The 12,618-nt window shown below is 44.0% G+C and overlaps 1 protein-coding gene across 2 annotated transcripts in view; it reads left to right on the forward strand.

The window, feature by feature from the left end:
* Nucleotides 1–12,618, forward strand: part of ATL2 (atlastin GTPase 2) — a 653,233-nt gene that overhangs the window by 606,394 nt on the left and 34,221 nt on the right. For both annotated transcript variants that reach the window (XM_085612325.1, XM_085612324.1), the window contains exon 12: nt 6,378–6,809. In XM_085612325.1, the coding sequence (XP_085468451.1) occupies nt 6,378–6,809 (432 nt within the window). The remainder of the gene's footprint in view (nt 1–6,377; nt 6,810–12,618) is intronic.

The raw sequence follows: 12,618 nt of genomic DNA on the forward strand, positions 1-12,618 counted from the left end.
CCGAGATCTAACAACTCTACCCATGCTAAAAGGCATGTTAAAGCATGCAAACAAGGTATTCAAGGATCCAGTTAGAGCCCGAAAACTAACAGCTCTGGTAGATAACAAATACAAGGCCGCTCCTTCAGACCCTGTATACATGAGGTCAGTTACCACTAGACTCTCTTGTTGTGTCTAATTCCCGCAAGAGAGCTTACTCTCAAACAACTGGTGACGCTCCTCCTCCTCCTGATAAGGAGTCAAAGCTTATCGATGCATCGGGCAAAAGAGTAGCTTCCTAAACTGCCAACTCGTGCGTATTGCCAATGCTCAAGCCTTATTGGCACGTTAGGACAGGGCACATTATGATGAAATAGAAAAACTTCAACAGCATTTGCCAGAAGAACAGGAGGCCAAAGGTAATGAACTCATTCAGGAAGGAAAGCTCATCATAAACACTTCCATAAAATGCGCCCTAGATGCTGCAGACACAGCTTTGCGTGCTAATAACACTAGCATACTCCTCCGAAGACGGACTTGGCTTTGAATCTCTGGATTCAAGCAGGAAGTACAATCCTCCATACTCAGTCATCCCTTCGATAAAGAACATCTTTTCGGTCCAACAGTGGATACTTTATTAGAAAAAATGAGGAAAGATACTGACACTGCAAAATCCATGGGAGCCCTACAATTACCTTCTACCAGGGGCTCCTTTCATCGCTCCTTCTACAGAGGTGGATCAAAAACAATTTCATCAGAAAATCCCTCCTCCTCTTACAAAGGGAACAATCAATCTAGTCCCTCCAGAGGCTATTTTCGCGGAGGATACAGAGGGAACAATAACGAGGGCAGAGGTAGAGGCAACTCCACCCGCACTTCCCCTGCCAACAAAGTGACTACCCCCCTGACCATTCCACTCCCGTCTGGGAACGTCTCTCACAGTTCCTACCTGTCTGGAATTCCATCACCTCAGACAAGTGGGTAATACAAATTATCCAAAATGGTTGTTGCCTGGAACTTACTAGCACTCCACCAACAATCCTCCCCAGAGAGCGCGCAATGTCACCAGAACATCTCACCCTGTTAAAACAAGAGATCCTCTCTCTGTTAGACAAACCTGCAATAGAACCAGTCCCCTTACATCACCAAGCAACAGGAGTGTACTCCCTATACATTTGGATTCTCAAGAAGGATGACTCTCTCAGGCCCATACTGGACCTCAGACAGCTAAACCTCCACATTCAATCAGACCACTTCCACATGATCACCCTACAACAGGTGCTCCCATTACTTCAGCAAGGCGACTTTCTTTCCACTCTAGATTTAAAGGACACCTATTTTCACATTCCCATTCACCCGGCTCACAGGAAATATCGCAGATTCATGGTGGACGGACAACACTATCAATTCAAAGTCCTCCCATTTGGGGTCACTACAGCACTGAGTGTTCACCAAGTGCCTAGCAGTAGTAGCAGCTCATTTAAGAAGACAACGCATTCACGTCTTCCCTTACTTAGACGACTGGTTAATAAAAGCCAAGTCTCAACACAGTTGCCTACACCACACTCACAAAACAGTTCAACTACTTCACGACTTGGGATTCACTGTAAACCTCACCAAGTCATATCTGCAACCCTCCAACACGCAAGCGTATCTAGGAGCTACAATAGACACCCGCAAGGCTCTAGCGTACCCCAACCCAGTCAGAATACTCAACATGCGAACTCTAATATCACAATTTCAACCCCAACACTCACTACCAGCCCGAGTGTTTATGCAGTTGATCGGAATGATGGTGTCTTGTATTCTAATTGTTCCTTACGCAAGACTCCAAATGCGTCCCCTACAGGGATGTTTAGCACATCAGTGGAACCAGGCTCAAGGTCATTTAAACGATCTGGTGTTGGTGGATGGCTGCACTCATCGCTCTCTGCAGTGATGGAATACACAAAACCTTTCCAAGGGGTGGCCATTCATCGATTCGGTTCCACAGATGGTACTAACAGCAGACGCATCCCTCACTGGTTGGGGAGCTCATCTTCAGACACATAACATTCAGGGCATGTGGACACTACAACAAAAACAGCGCCACATAAACCATCTGGAACTGCTTACAATTATTCTAGAGCATTTGGAGATGGGCCATTCCTCAAAACATATACCTCCTTGCACAACATCTCCCAGGAGTAGACAATCAGATTGCAGATCTAATGTCGTCAGAGACAACAGATCCACGAATGGGAACTACATCCCCAAGTACTCCTCCCATTCTTCCAAATGTGAGGCTACCCACAAATGGATCTCTTCGCCGTACACCAAAATGCCCAAACTTCGATTCCAGGAATCCACACCCATTGTCCAAAGGCAATGCGCTATGGATCATTTGGTCAGGGAAATTAGCTTACGCTTTTCCACCACTCCCGCTAATTCCATTAGTGGTTCGGAAGCTCACTCAACAATCCCTCACAATGATCCTAGTTGCTCCCACATGGGCTCAACAACCATGGTTCACAACCCTGTTGGAACAATCAATAGCTCCTCATCACAAGCTATACCACTCCCCAAGCATCTCACTCAGAACCATGGAGAGATAAGACATCCAGACCGCAGTCTCAACCTTGCGATCTGGCACCTGAAGTCTTATTTGGCTACCTTAACCTCCCATTAGACTGCATGAACGTCATTTAAGAGGCTAGACGTCCTACCACAAGAGCATGCTATGCAGCAAAATGGAAACGATTTGCAATTTACTGTACTAAAAACCAAATCTATCCATTAGATGCCTCAACTCAAAAGATAATTTGCTATCGGTTACACCTACAACGTGCTGACGTAGCATATACGTCTATACGATTGCATCTTGCCGCTATAGCAGCTTACCTACAAAACCGACCACACTTGTCTTTATTTTGAGTACCTGCTATCAAAGCCTTTATGGAAGGACTAGACTTCCACCTTCTCCCGTGTGAAATCTTAATATAGTCCTTACAAGGCTCATGGGCTCACCATTTGAGCCTATGCACAGATGCGAATTACAATTTCTAACCTGGAAAGTAGTTTTATTTATAGCCATCACATCTCTTAGGAGAGTTGGTGAGCTCCAGGCACTAACCATACAAGAACCATTTTTACAAATTCCCCAAAATAAAGTGGTTCTTAGGACTAACCCAAAATTGTTACCCAAAGTTGTTTCTGCTTTTCATCTCAACCAGTTTGTTGAGCTACCAGTCTTCTTTCCTCAACCAGACTCAGTAGCAGAACGTGCTCTTCACACATTAGGTGTAAAAATAGCGATACTTTATTACATTGAAAGAACCAAACCTTTTAGGAAGACATAACTCTTTGTTGATTTCTCACCACCACATAAAGGCAACCCCATTTCAAAAACGGGTATTGCACGCTGGATAGTTAAGTGCATACAAATATGCTCCCTCAAAGCTAAACGCACCTTAACAGTTCCCCCCCTAAAGCGCATTCTACATGCAGATTAGGGGCTTCCATGGCAATCTTAGGGAACATACCCTTAGATGACATTTGCAAAGCTGCAACATGGTCTACGCCACACACATTCACAAAACACTATTGTGTAGATGTGTTAGCAAAACAAGCTAGTGTGGGCCAGCCTGTTTTAAAAACATTTCAAACCGCTGCCACAGATACAGGTTAGCCATCGCTTGGGGAAGAACTGCTATAGTCTATGCTAACACACATGATCTACAGCTCAAATGCCTCGAACAGAAAATGCTACTTACCAAGTATGCATCTGTTCTTGGCTTATACAGCTGTAGATTCATATGCACCCACCTGCCTCCCTGGGTACCTTTACCTGTTGCAGTATTATCTTACTTGGATACAAAATACATGGACATCACTTTCTACTCTTACTAACTCCATTACCACCCTTACTGCAAAACAATCTAAGGATGGAGTCAATGCCCATGCGCACTATCACCAAAAGGAGGAATCACCTACCTCGTGACTACAAAGACTTCTTCGAAGAAAAACAAAGTGCAAACATCCGAGCCCAACACCAGATGACGATCTATGCTAACGTATATAAATCTACAGCTGTATATGCCAAGAACAGATGCATACTGGGCAAGTACCATTTTCCTTCCTACTGCTGTGATTTGAACCTGGGTTTCCAAAGTTACTATTTTGCCTCTTAATCCTGGACCTTACTCTCTTTTCCGCCATGCCTTTTAGCTCAGCCAAACAACCGGTATAACAAGAATAATCAGTACCTCTCGTTGTAGACCACAGGTCCTTCAGCTGGTTATAGGCGTAGGACACTCACTGGGATAGTGATCATATGGGGATCTTCATCCTCCGTCTTCCAGGAGATGTGGAGAAGCAGCCTCTTTTCTTAGCATCCCACTATTTTTTGGCTTTATAGGACATGCTGAATTTTATGAAGAACACAACTGTGGTCATGCAGCAAAGAGGGAAGTTGCACCCATCAGTCCAGGTGCGCCTCGTGCAGAAACCACTGAGCCAAACTACTGACCATTGCCACACCTAGTGAGAGACTAAGAATAAGCGCCTTGCGGTGCTGGTACCCTGCATGGCCCACAGTATTGATGAAAAGTATATATGCATTCTGAAGCACGATTCTTGCATTCCCTTCCTGCTCAACCAATACAAATGTGAGCAATTCCACAAATCTCTGGGTGCCTTATTCTTATTAACTCTTGTGTGCCTTATTCTGAACTCTGTGAGGATTTGTTAAATGAACGCGGCAAATTATACTCTGTCAAAACTAAACACAGTTGGGTCAAAAACATATGACAGACTAACTTCCCTGGACTATTGTGTGATTCCTATTGTATGTAAATAGCTTCACTTTTAAGTGATTTTTAATTTTTTTTTACTTTGTTTGCTGGATCTGTATGTTTATTTAGAATTTCATGGCATTCTAATCAGCTACAATTTCCGCACTGATCTGTAACTGTGATTCATGGGCTGGCAACTTTATATTTGAAAGGTGCATACAAAATGGCTGCATTTAATGACCTCATTCTATCCTCCTCTTCCATTTCCCCCTCACCTCCCCTTTGCAGTTCTGCCATGGCAGCAACCTGAAAGCTTGATGCATTTTTAGGTCTTGCCTGCACAGCACATGCGATGTGGTACAGTGTACTTACAACTTGCCCACAGCATACATCATTAGCTGCTTTCTTTGGCACTCATTTCCAGTCTTTCGATTGCTTAGCTCCCATAGGCTTCCCTTCCTTTCTTGTGTTAGCTCCTCCCTTGATCATGGACCAAGTAAGTTTTCTTCCTTATTTGCGCTCAATTTTCTTTTAATAGAAGTGTTTCGTACTATTCCTGCACGCGCCATGTCCTTTCCTACCTTTAACACAGGCATATGGCTTTCTATTGCTTTCACGCTATCTGCCGTCGCTATTGAGCTATTAGTTACTTACACCCACAACTGTACTACTCTGCACCTTTTTACTCCGTGCCCCTCGGCTCCACACAGTGCCCCTCGGCTCCACACAGTGCCCCTCTGCTCTACACCATGTCGCCCTATTCCACTCAACGCCGCCCCATTCCACTCCGTTCATCGGCAGTCTACTCCACGCCTCTTTAATCCCCTGAACGCTTCTCTACTCCACATTACACCACTCTACGCCACTTGTCTCCACACAGTGCCACTCTGCGCCACGCCATTTCACACCACTCTGCGACACTCTACTCTACACAGTGCAACTCTGTGCCATTCCACTCTACTCCAGGCCACGATATGGTATGCCACTCGACTCCACAGTGCTACTCTGCACCACTCCATGCTGCCACTCTACATCACACCGTTCTACTCCACACCACTTCACACCGCTGTACTCTAAAACATGCGACTCCACATAACGCCGCTCTGTGCCTCGCCACTATACGCCACTCCAATTTACTCCATTCCTCATCACTCAACTACATACAGCACAACTCTATGCCACTCTACTTTATGACACCCCACAATACTGCTGTACTCTTCACCACGCTGCTTCACCCTACTCCACTGTACTTCACCCCACTCTACCCCACTCGACTCAGACACTCCATTCCACTCTACTCAGTGCCACTCTACACCACTCCATATCACTACGTTCTTCTCCACAGCGCTCCAGTTCATTCCCCTCTACTCTAATCTACACCACTCTAATTCAAGCCACTCTGCTCGGGACTGCACCATGCCACTCCTCTCCGCTTTTAAGTTCAAAGTAGCAATTGATAATTTAGCAAAAGCTCACATTGTAGTCATTTGTTTCCTTTTGTTTTTTTTTCTTCAGCTATGTATCAAAGTATTATGACTAATTTGGTTTAAAAAATGTTAGCTAGATTGATAGTCGATCCGTCTTCATGCACCAAAATCTTACTCTTAACAATTGCATATTTTACAGGTATGTGGAGGAGATAAGCCATACATTGCACCTTCAGACTTGGATCGAAAACATCAAGATCTAAAGGAGTCTGCTATCAAACAGTTCCGATCAGTGAAAAAGATGGGAGGGGAGGAGTTTTGTCAGCGCTACCAGGACCAGCTTGAAACGGAGATAGACGAAACCTATGCAAACTTCATAAAGCACAATGATGGAAAAAACATATTTTATGCTGCACGTACCCCTGCTACGCTTTTTGCTGTTATGTTTGCCACATACATTATCGCAGGACTGACTGGCTTCATTGGTTTGAACACAATAGCAGTATTGTGTAACCTTATCATGGGTGCAGCACTTCTCTCCCTCTGTGCCTGGGCATATGTGAAATACTCTGGTGAATTCAGAGAAATTGGAACTCTTATCGATCAATTAGCAGAGTTAATATGGGAACAGGTTAGTATTTTATTCTCATATACCTGCTTCTTGCTTTTTCTGTTTCTGGAACTTTGTTCAGTGAGTGCCTCATCTAAGGTCTTTATAAAATATATATAAAAGCATCAGGTTGGTGTGTAAGGTAGTTAATCAGTCCCAGGATTCTCTCTGAATCCGATAACAGTTGAATATCTCCACAGACTGAAGGGATCTGCATATGCTCGAAGATATTTTGTTTGTGGATTTAGAGCGAATACACGACGGAACTTGGATGCCAGGTAAGTAACTTTTCAATCTGACACGTACTATGTCCTATTTCAAATGAGTTACTTAAAATCCTATAAATAATAACTTGTGCTATAAAGAGCCTAGATACCGGAAAACCAAACCTTTCGAGTGTAGCCCAAAAATGATCCAATCTAACAAGATCAGAAGCCTTGTCTGCATTTCTTCAAACTGCATTAGTGGTGAAAATGAAGTAGTTGCCCAATCCATGCCTGATTTAAAAGCTGCAATATGGTTATCTAAATCCTGTTTACCCTAAACACCAAACCTACATTTATGAAGTTTCCTATTTTCTTTAGTCTGCTTGCATCAGTTTTGATAGGATAATGATATCGCTCTATAAGATGTACATAGTTGTAGATCTTTAACTGGCTTGCAGATTATTATATTGTCCTTTTGCCAAAAGGGAGTTCTTCAGCATTGGCTGTTTGATGGATACAGTTCCTTGAATAATCCTCGACGGTAGTCTGTTAACCTCCAGTAGTCCATGTAAACCTCGCAGTATTTCAGTGCAGCAGTTGGCATTAAAAAACACACGGGCCAACTTTCATAGACTACAGGCAGGCCATCCACCTCATTTCATGGCCCAAAGTCCAGCCAATAAGATGGTGGGCTCCGGCTTCAAACCCTCCTCAATGGGTCAAATGGTCATCTTATATTCTGCAAGTCTTCAAGACAACAGGGAATCTGCAGAGCTCTTCTCTTCTCTTTTTTTTTTCTCCTCACAAACATCAAACTATTTTGTTTGGCACTTGTACATCCCCAGCCACACAGGTAAGCGGTGTCTGCTCCTTTCTTCAAGTGACTGAGGTTGATGCGTTCATTTTTTCATCATTGCTGTGCCATGGCTGAATCCTCAATGTCCTTGTTCAAGCCATGTCCTTCATATGGGTCAGGAACGATCTGTAGTTAGCTCCACACTTAATGCATTTACAGTCTTCACAAATTGGGTCGTGTAGTCAAGGACTGTTTAATTTGTGGTATGTTAGTTCCAGGACTCAGACTGATAGAGAGGGTCATATCTTCACAGCATTAAATGCTTAATTATCTTCCAAAGCCTCAGTTGGAAGCTATATCGGCAGCAGCACAAATAAAACCATACAACCAGTGTTCCTGCTTGATTCATACAGACCGTGATGGCAAACACTTGGATACGATGCGCAAGAGAAACTGCATCTTACCAGCAACGTCTGTAAAGATTGCTAATTCCACTGTGGCTCTGGAAAAGTTGCCAGAAGAATACTGTGAAGAAGTTAAAGGCATCATGAAGAAATGCGAGGACACGTTCTCCGCTCTTACTGACGCATTCCTCGATCTATCAAATTCTGGCTTTCGCCATATGGCACTGGGAGCAGTGCTTGGAAAAAGTGGTTGGCTAAAATAACTTACTTAAGGGCCGGAGATGCAGTCAAGAATACGAGATATGATTATGATTTTTCATTTACAGCGTTTATTCTATAAGCTTGCAAACAACGTTCTTAAAACTCTGTAGACTGATACCGATGCGGCCAGATATCTGCGTATCCTGCCAAAGAGGCAGGATTTTTCTTCTTACAGTTGAAGACCATATTCTCAGATGCTTCTACCAATCAGGTTCATACAGTACTATTCATCCTTACAGAGAAGCTACTATCCACAGTATGAATCCACCTTGCTTTATACTGGAAGACAATCTGGAGGAAGACAGCAAGTAAAGTTACGGTCCTCCAAGGGCAGAACAAGTCCAAAGAACATGACTTTTCAGTCAGCCCAAACCCTATGTCGTACATTCCGGTGGTAGGGAAAGTTCGGGGTTACTTCACACCATTGATGAAAACATTTTACTGTTGGGTCTTGCTCATCATAAACTATGATCGTAATTTTAACATTTCTAACAAAACCGAACAGACATTTACATCTGCAAGACTTATGGCTAGAAATCTCCAAATTACTATAAAAGGTCAGCTATAGAACTGCTTCCAGAAGCCCCAAGATATCGGGGCATCTATACTATCATTTTCTTTATCCCCGCTGAAAATGGAGAAAGGCATCCCATTTTAAATTTGAGGGCTCTAAACAAATACGGAAACAAACTTTCAGAATTGTAGCTGATATTCTACAGTCCATCCATTCAGATAATTTAGCGTAGACCTAGAGAATGCATTTTTCCATCTGTCTATTCATCTGCTGCACCGAAAATGTCTCAGCTTTATGGTACATGGATGCTACTACCAATTCAAGGCTAAAATCAGCTGCAAGAGTTTAAAAAAAATGTTTAGCACTGGTTGCAGCCTGCTTGCACAGAAAAGGAGTTAGCATTAGATGACTGCCTGCCAAACAGCATACTAAATCAGCAGTACAAACAATTCAATTAGTAAAAGCTTTCCCGCCAATAATTGCTCAGCAGCGTGTCCTCACAAGGACAGCCAGTGCCACTGAACTATAGAAAGGAGGAACAAGATCTCTACCACATTCACAGGAGGCTCTGGCATTAGGTATTCAAACACAAACTTGCCCTGCCCGTAGAGCATGCACCAGGCATTCATCCTTCCAAACCACAAACCTTGAGCAGGAATAAGAAAATAAGTTACTTAACTGTAACTGCAGTTCTCCAGTATTGGTATCTTTCACAGATTCCCATGCTTGAATGATTCGTCGAAGTGGGTAACCCAGGTTACTTACCATAATAAAGCAGTATGTATCACTCATAGGCTATAATGGCAATCAGTTATTTCAATACCCTATCTATGTCCTTTATAATTAAAACAAGCATTTCCAATGCAATAGGTCTCGTATTTGCGAGAGTTTGAGCTATTGGCATTGTAAATGACAATGCCTTTTATTTATGTGTTGGTTTTCAAAACAGATCGATAAAAGGCATCGTCATTTACAATGCCAATAGCTTGAACTCTAGCAAATGCGAGACCTATTGCATTGCAAATACTTGTTTTTCTAGTCGAGGGAGGACCTGGCCTGGCCATTCGGGCTGGACTGTTCCCACGAGCAGCAGGGTCAAGAATGATTTGCGTATGGCTAGGTCCAAACTGCTGCGGCGTGGTGAGCAAAAAAATGATGGATTAAATCTAGATCTCTGACTGGGGTGAATGTTTGATTTGTTTAGCATTCCGTTCATCATTTGCTCTTTTTGCAAGACGGACAGAACCAGTAGGAACAGTGCAAGCTCTTCTCACACACAGGATAGGACAGGGGCAGCACCTGCCTGCAGGAGCAGTGCAAGCATCCCGTACACACAGGACAGGGACGTCACAGGCTGAAATACTGTAAACTATCCTCACACAAAGGGCAGGCAGGGGCAGCACCTGCAGCAGTGCAAATGATTCCCTCACATACAGGACTTGGTCAGCACTTGCAGCAATATTGCAAGCTTCTCCTACGCACTTGTGTCAAAACCGGAAGCAGACGTGAAAGCTTCAAACGCACACAGGGAAAACTGTTCTCACTCCCAGGACAGCAACAGAACCAGAAGAAGCAATGCAGGCTTTCTGATGCACAGGGCAGGGGCAAAACCAGAGGCATCATTGCCAGCTTCCCCGGATAGGCAGAAGAGTCTCTTATGGCATTCTTTTGACCTCCCTCACTAGGTCTCCCTATTCTCTCACCCCACTGCCACCTGAATTTTGTTGTTGATAGAATATAATGAGCACATTTTATATTACCATAATTTGTAAGGCACGTAGGTCTTAGTGTGCGCGCTCTTCAGTCAGCGTGGCCTTTGGTCATTATGTTTGGTTAAAGAAGTGCTTATTATTCCGCCACTTGGTGATTTAATCTCGTCAACTTCCAGAATTTCAAGTCGATGGAAACTTTTACAAATAAAGTTAAGAACAAGAAAACCGAACCAATCCGACTACAAAAAGTAGGCTTTGGCAAAAGAGCAGTGCCGTGACGCTTAATTTTAAACACAAGAATATTGTGCGAAATTTCACTTCCACGATCTTTGTTCACTGGGTGATGAGACATAGTAAGATGTGTGAAGCGCACAACCCGGGCCACTTCACGAGGTCCAAGAACTAGGAACTTGTTGCAGGTTCGCTCAATTCTGCACCTCAAGGGCGGCTATGAAGGTTCAAGTGTGTGAGTGAGAAACAAAGGGTTAAACATCCGCCTACCGGACACAGTGCCTCTGCGCTTCACATGCTCCCGGTGCGTCCTCGCGTGCTGGAGGTTGGTGGCACGGTCTCGTGAGCTGGGAGTTCTGTCGAGATGCTGTGTGCCAGGAGCTAGAGAAACAGAAAAGAGCGTTTTGTAACCGCTGTAAGAGAAACTACAACTCGTCCATGTCAAGAATCTGTAGCTAAGAATCTTGGCATTGGTCAGGGCTATAACAAGGGATACTAGAATTATACGGTAATTACTATAAGGCACTGTTCCAGGGTCGGTATGGTTGAAAGTCAACCAAAGCCGTACCTCAACAAAGGGAAAGTAAAGAGAAGGATCTATGTATTAGAGGTCTAGGATGGGGTACTCAGGATGGGGGGAGACAGCATCAGTGTCTCTTGTTGCCCTCACACACCCCGAGGGATGTCATGCTTCATCATCGGGCGGTGCTCCTCGTCGGGCCGGCGGTGCAATGCCCTACGGGTCCCCCGAAGGGTCTCTTTAGCGGAGATCTTTTAAGAGCGCTGCCGATTGGTGCATGCGGGTATGTGGAGGAGGAGTACCAGGGTCAGTGGTGGCTGTAGTGTGTGCAGGAATAAAAATACCTAAGGGTTACCAAGGAAACTAGTTTAATAAGAAGGTACCCTTGGTACATTAAAATACGTGGCAAAAATGTTACTAATTAAAACGTGATGTGTTTAGTAGTAACTAAAGGTACAGGTCAAATGGTCGACATGTTTCGCGCCTTTCAGTGGTCAGAGTGATCCATGGCGCTTCATCAGGACCAGTAGAAGTGAAAAGTGTGGGGAAAGGTGTCCAGACTATGTGTGGTGGGTGGGGTAAAATATCACCCTCCCACTCGGCAATGAAAGGGAGTACAGTGTCTCCTAAACAGGTGATGTGTGCAGGGAGGAGTCTGTTGTGCCCCCTTTGCGTAAGACCTAAAGTAAGAGCTGAAATTGCTCCTTGAGTTAAAAAGCGGCGTAGGAGGCCCACACCATCTAGGGGGGTTGCTCAGGTGACGGCACTGGAAACCTGCCCGGTCCTGACGCCTGCTCGAAGGTCAAGAATTATACGGCATGGAGTGCCAAATTATGCGGCAGGAAAAAGGGAAATTACCACGTGTTTTTGAAGCCTGTCTGGTGTTTAATTTTGAGGACTGTAAATAGCATTTTAGGCAACAGATTTGGAAATCATAAAATGTTTGCTTGAACGTATAGGAATTACTATCGCACCACTGCATCAATTGTCGGTAACATCGAAATATAAAACAGTACACAATCCGTATTGTTTCCGAGAGGAAGATCTTAATACCTGGCCATATCTTAGTGAATTATGTGATTTGCATGTTACAGGGGGTAGTGTTTTTCATTTTTAACTCCCTGTGCCCCTGAGATGCAGGTCTGTATTAAAAAGTTGGCTTACCGTTTAATAATGCTACTTCAAC

This window comes from Triturus cristatus, chromosome 6 (assembly GCF_964204655.1).
Source record: "Triturus cristatus chromosome 6, aTriCri1.1, whole genome shotgun sequence".
NCBI classification, from domain to species: Eukaryota; Metazoa; Chordata; class Amphibia; order Caudata; family Salamandridae; genus Triturus; species Triturus cristatus.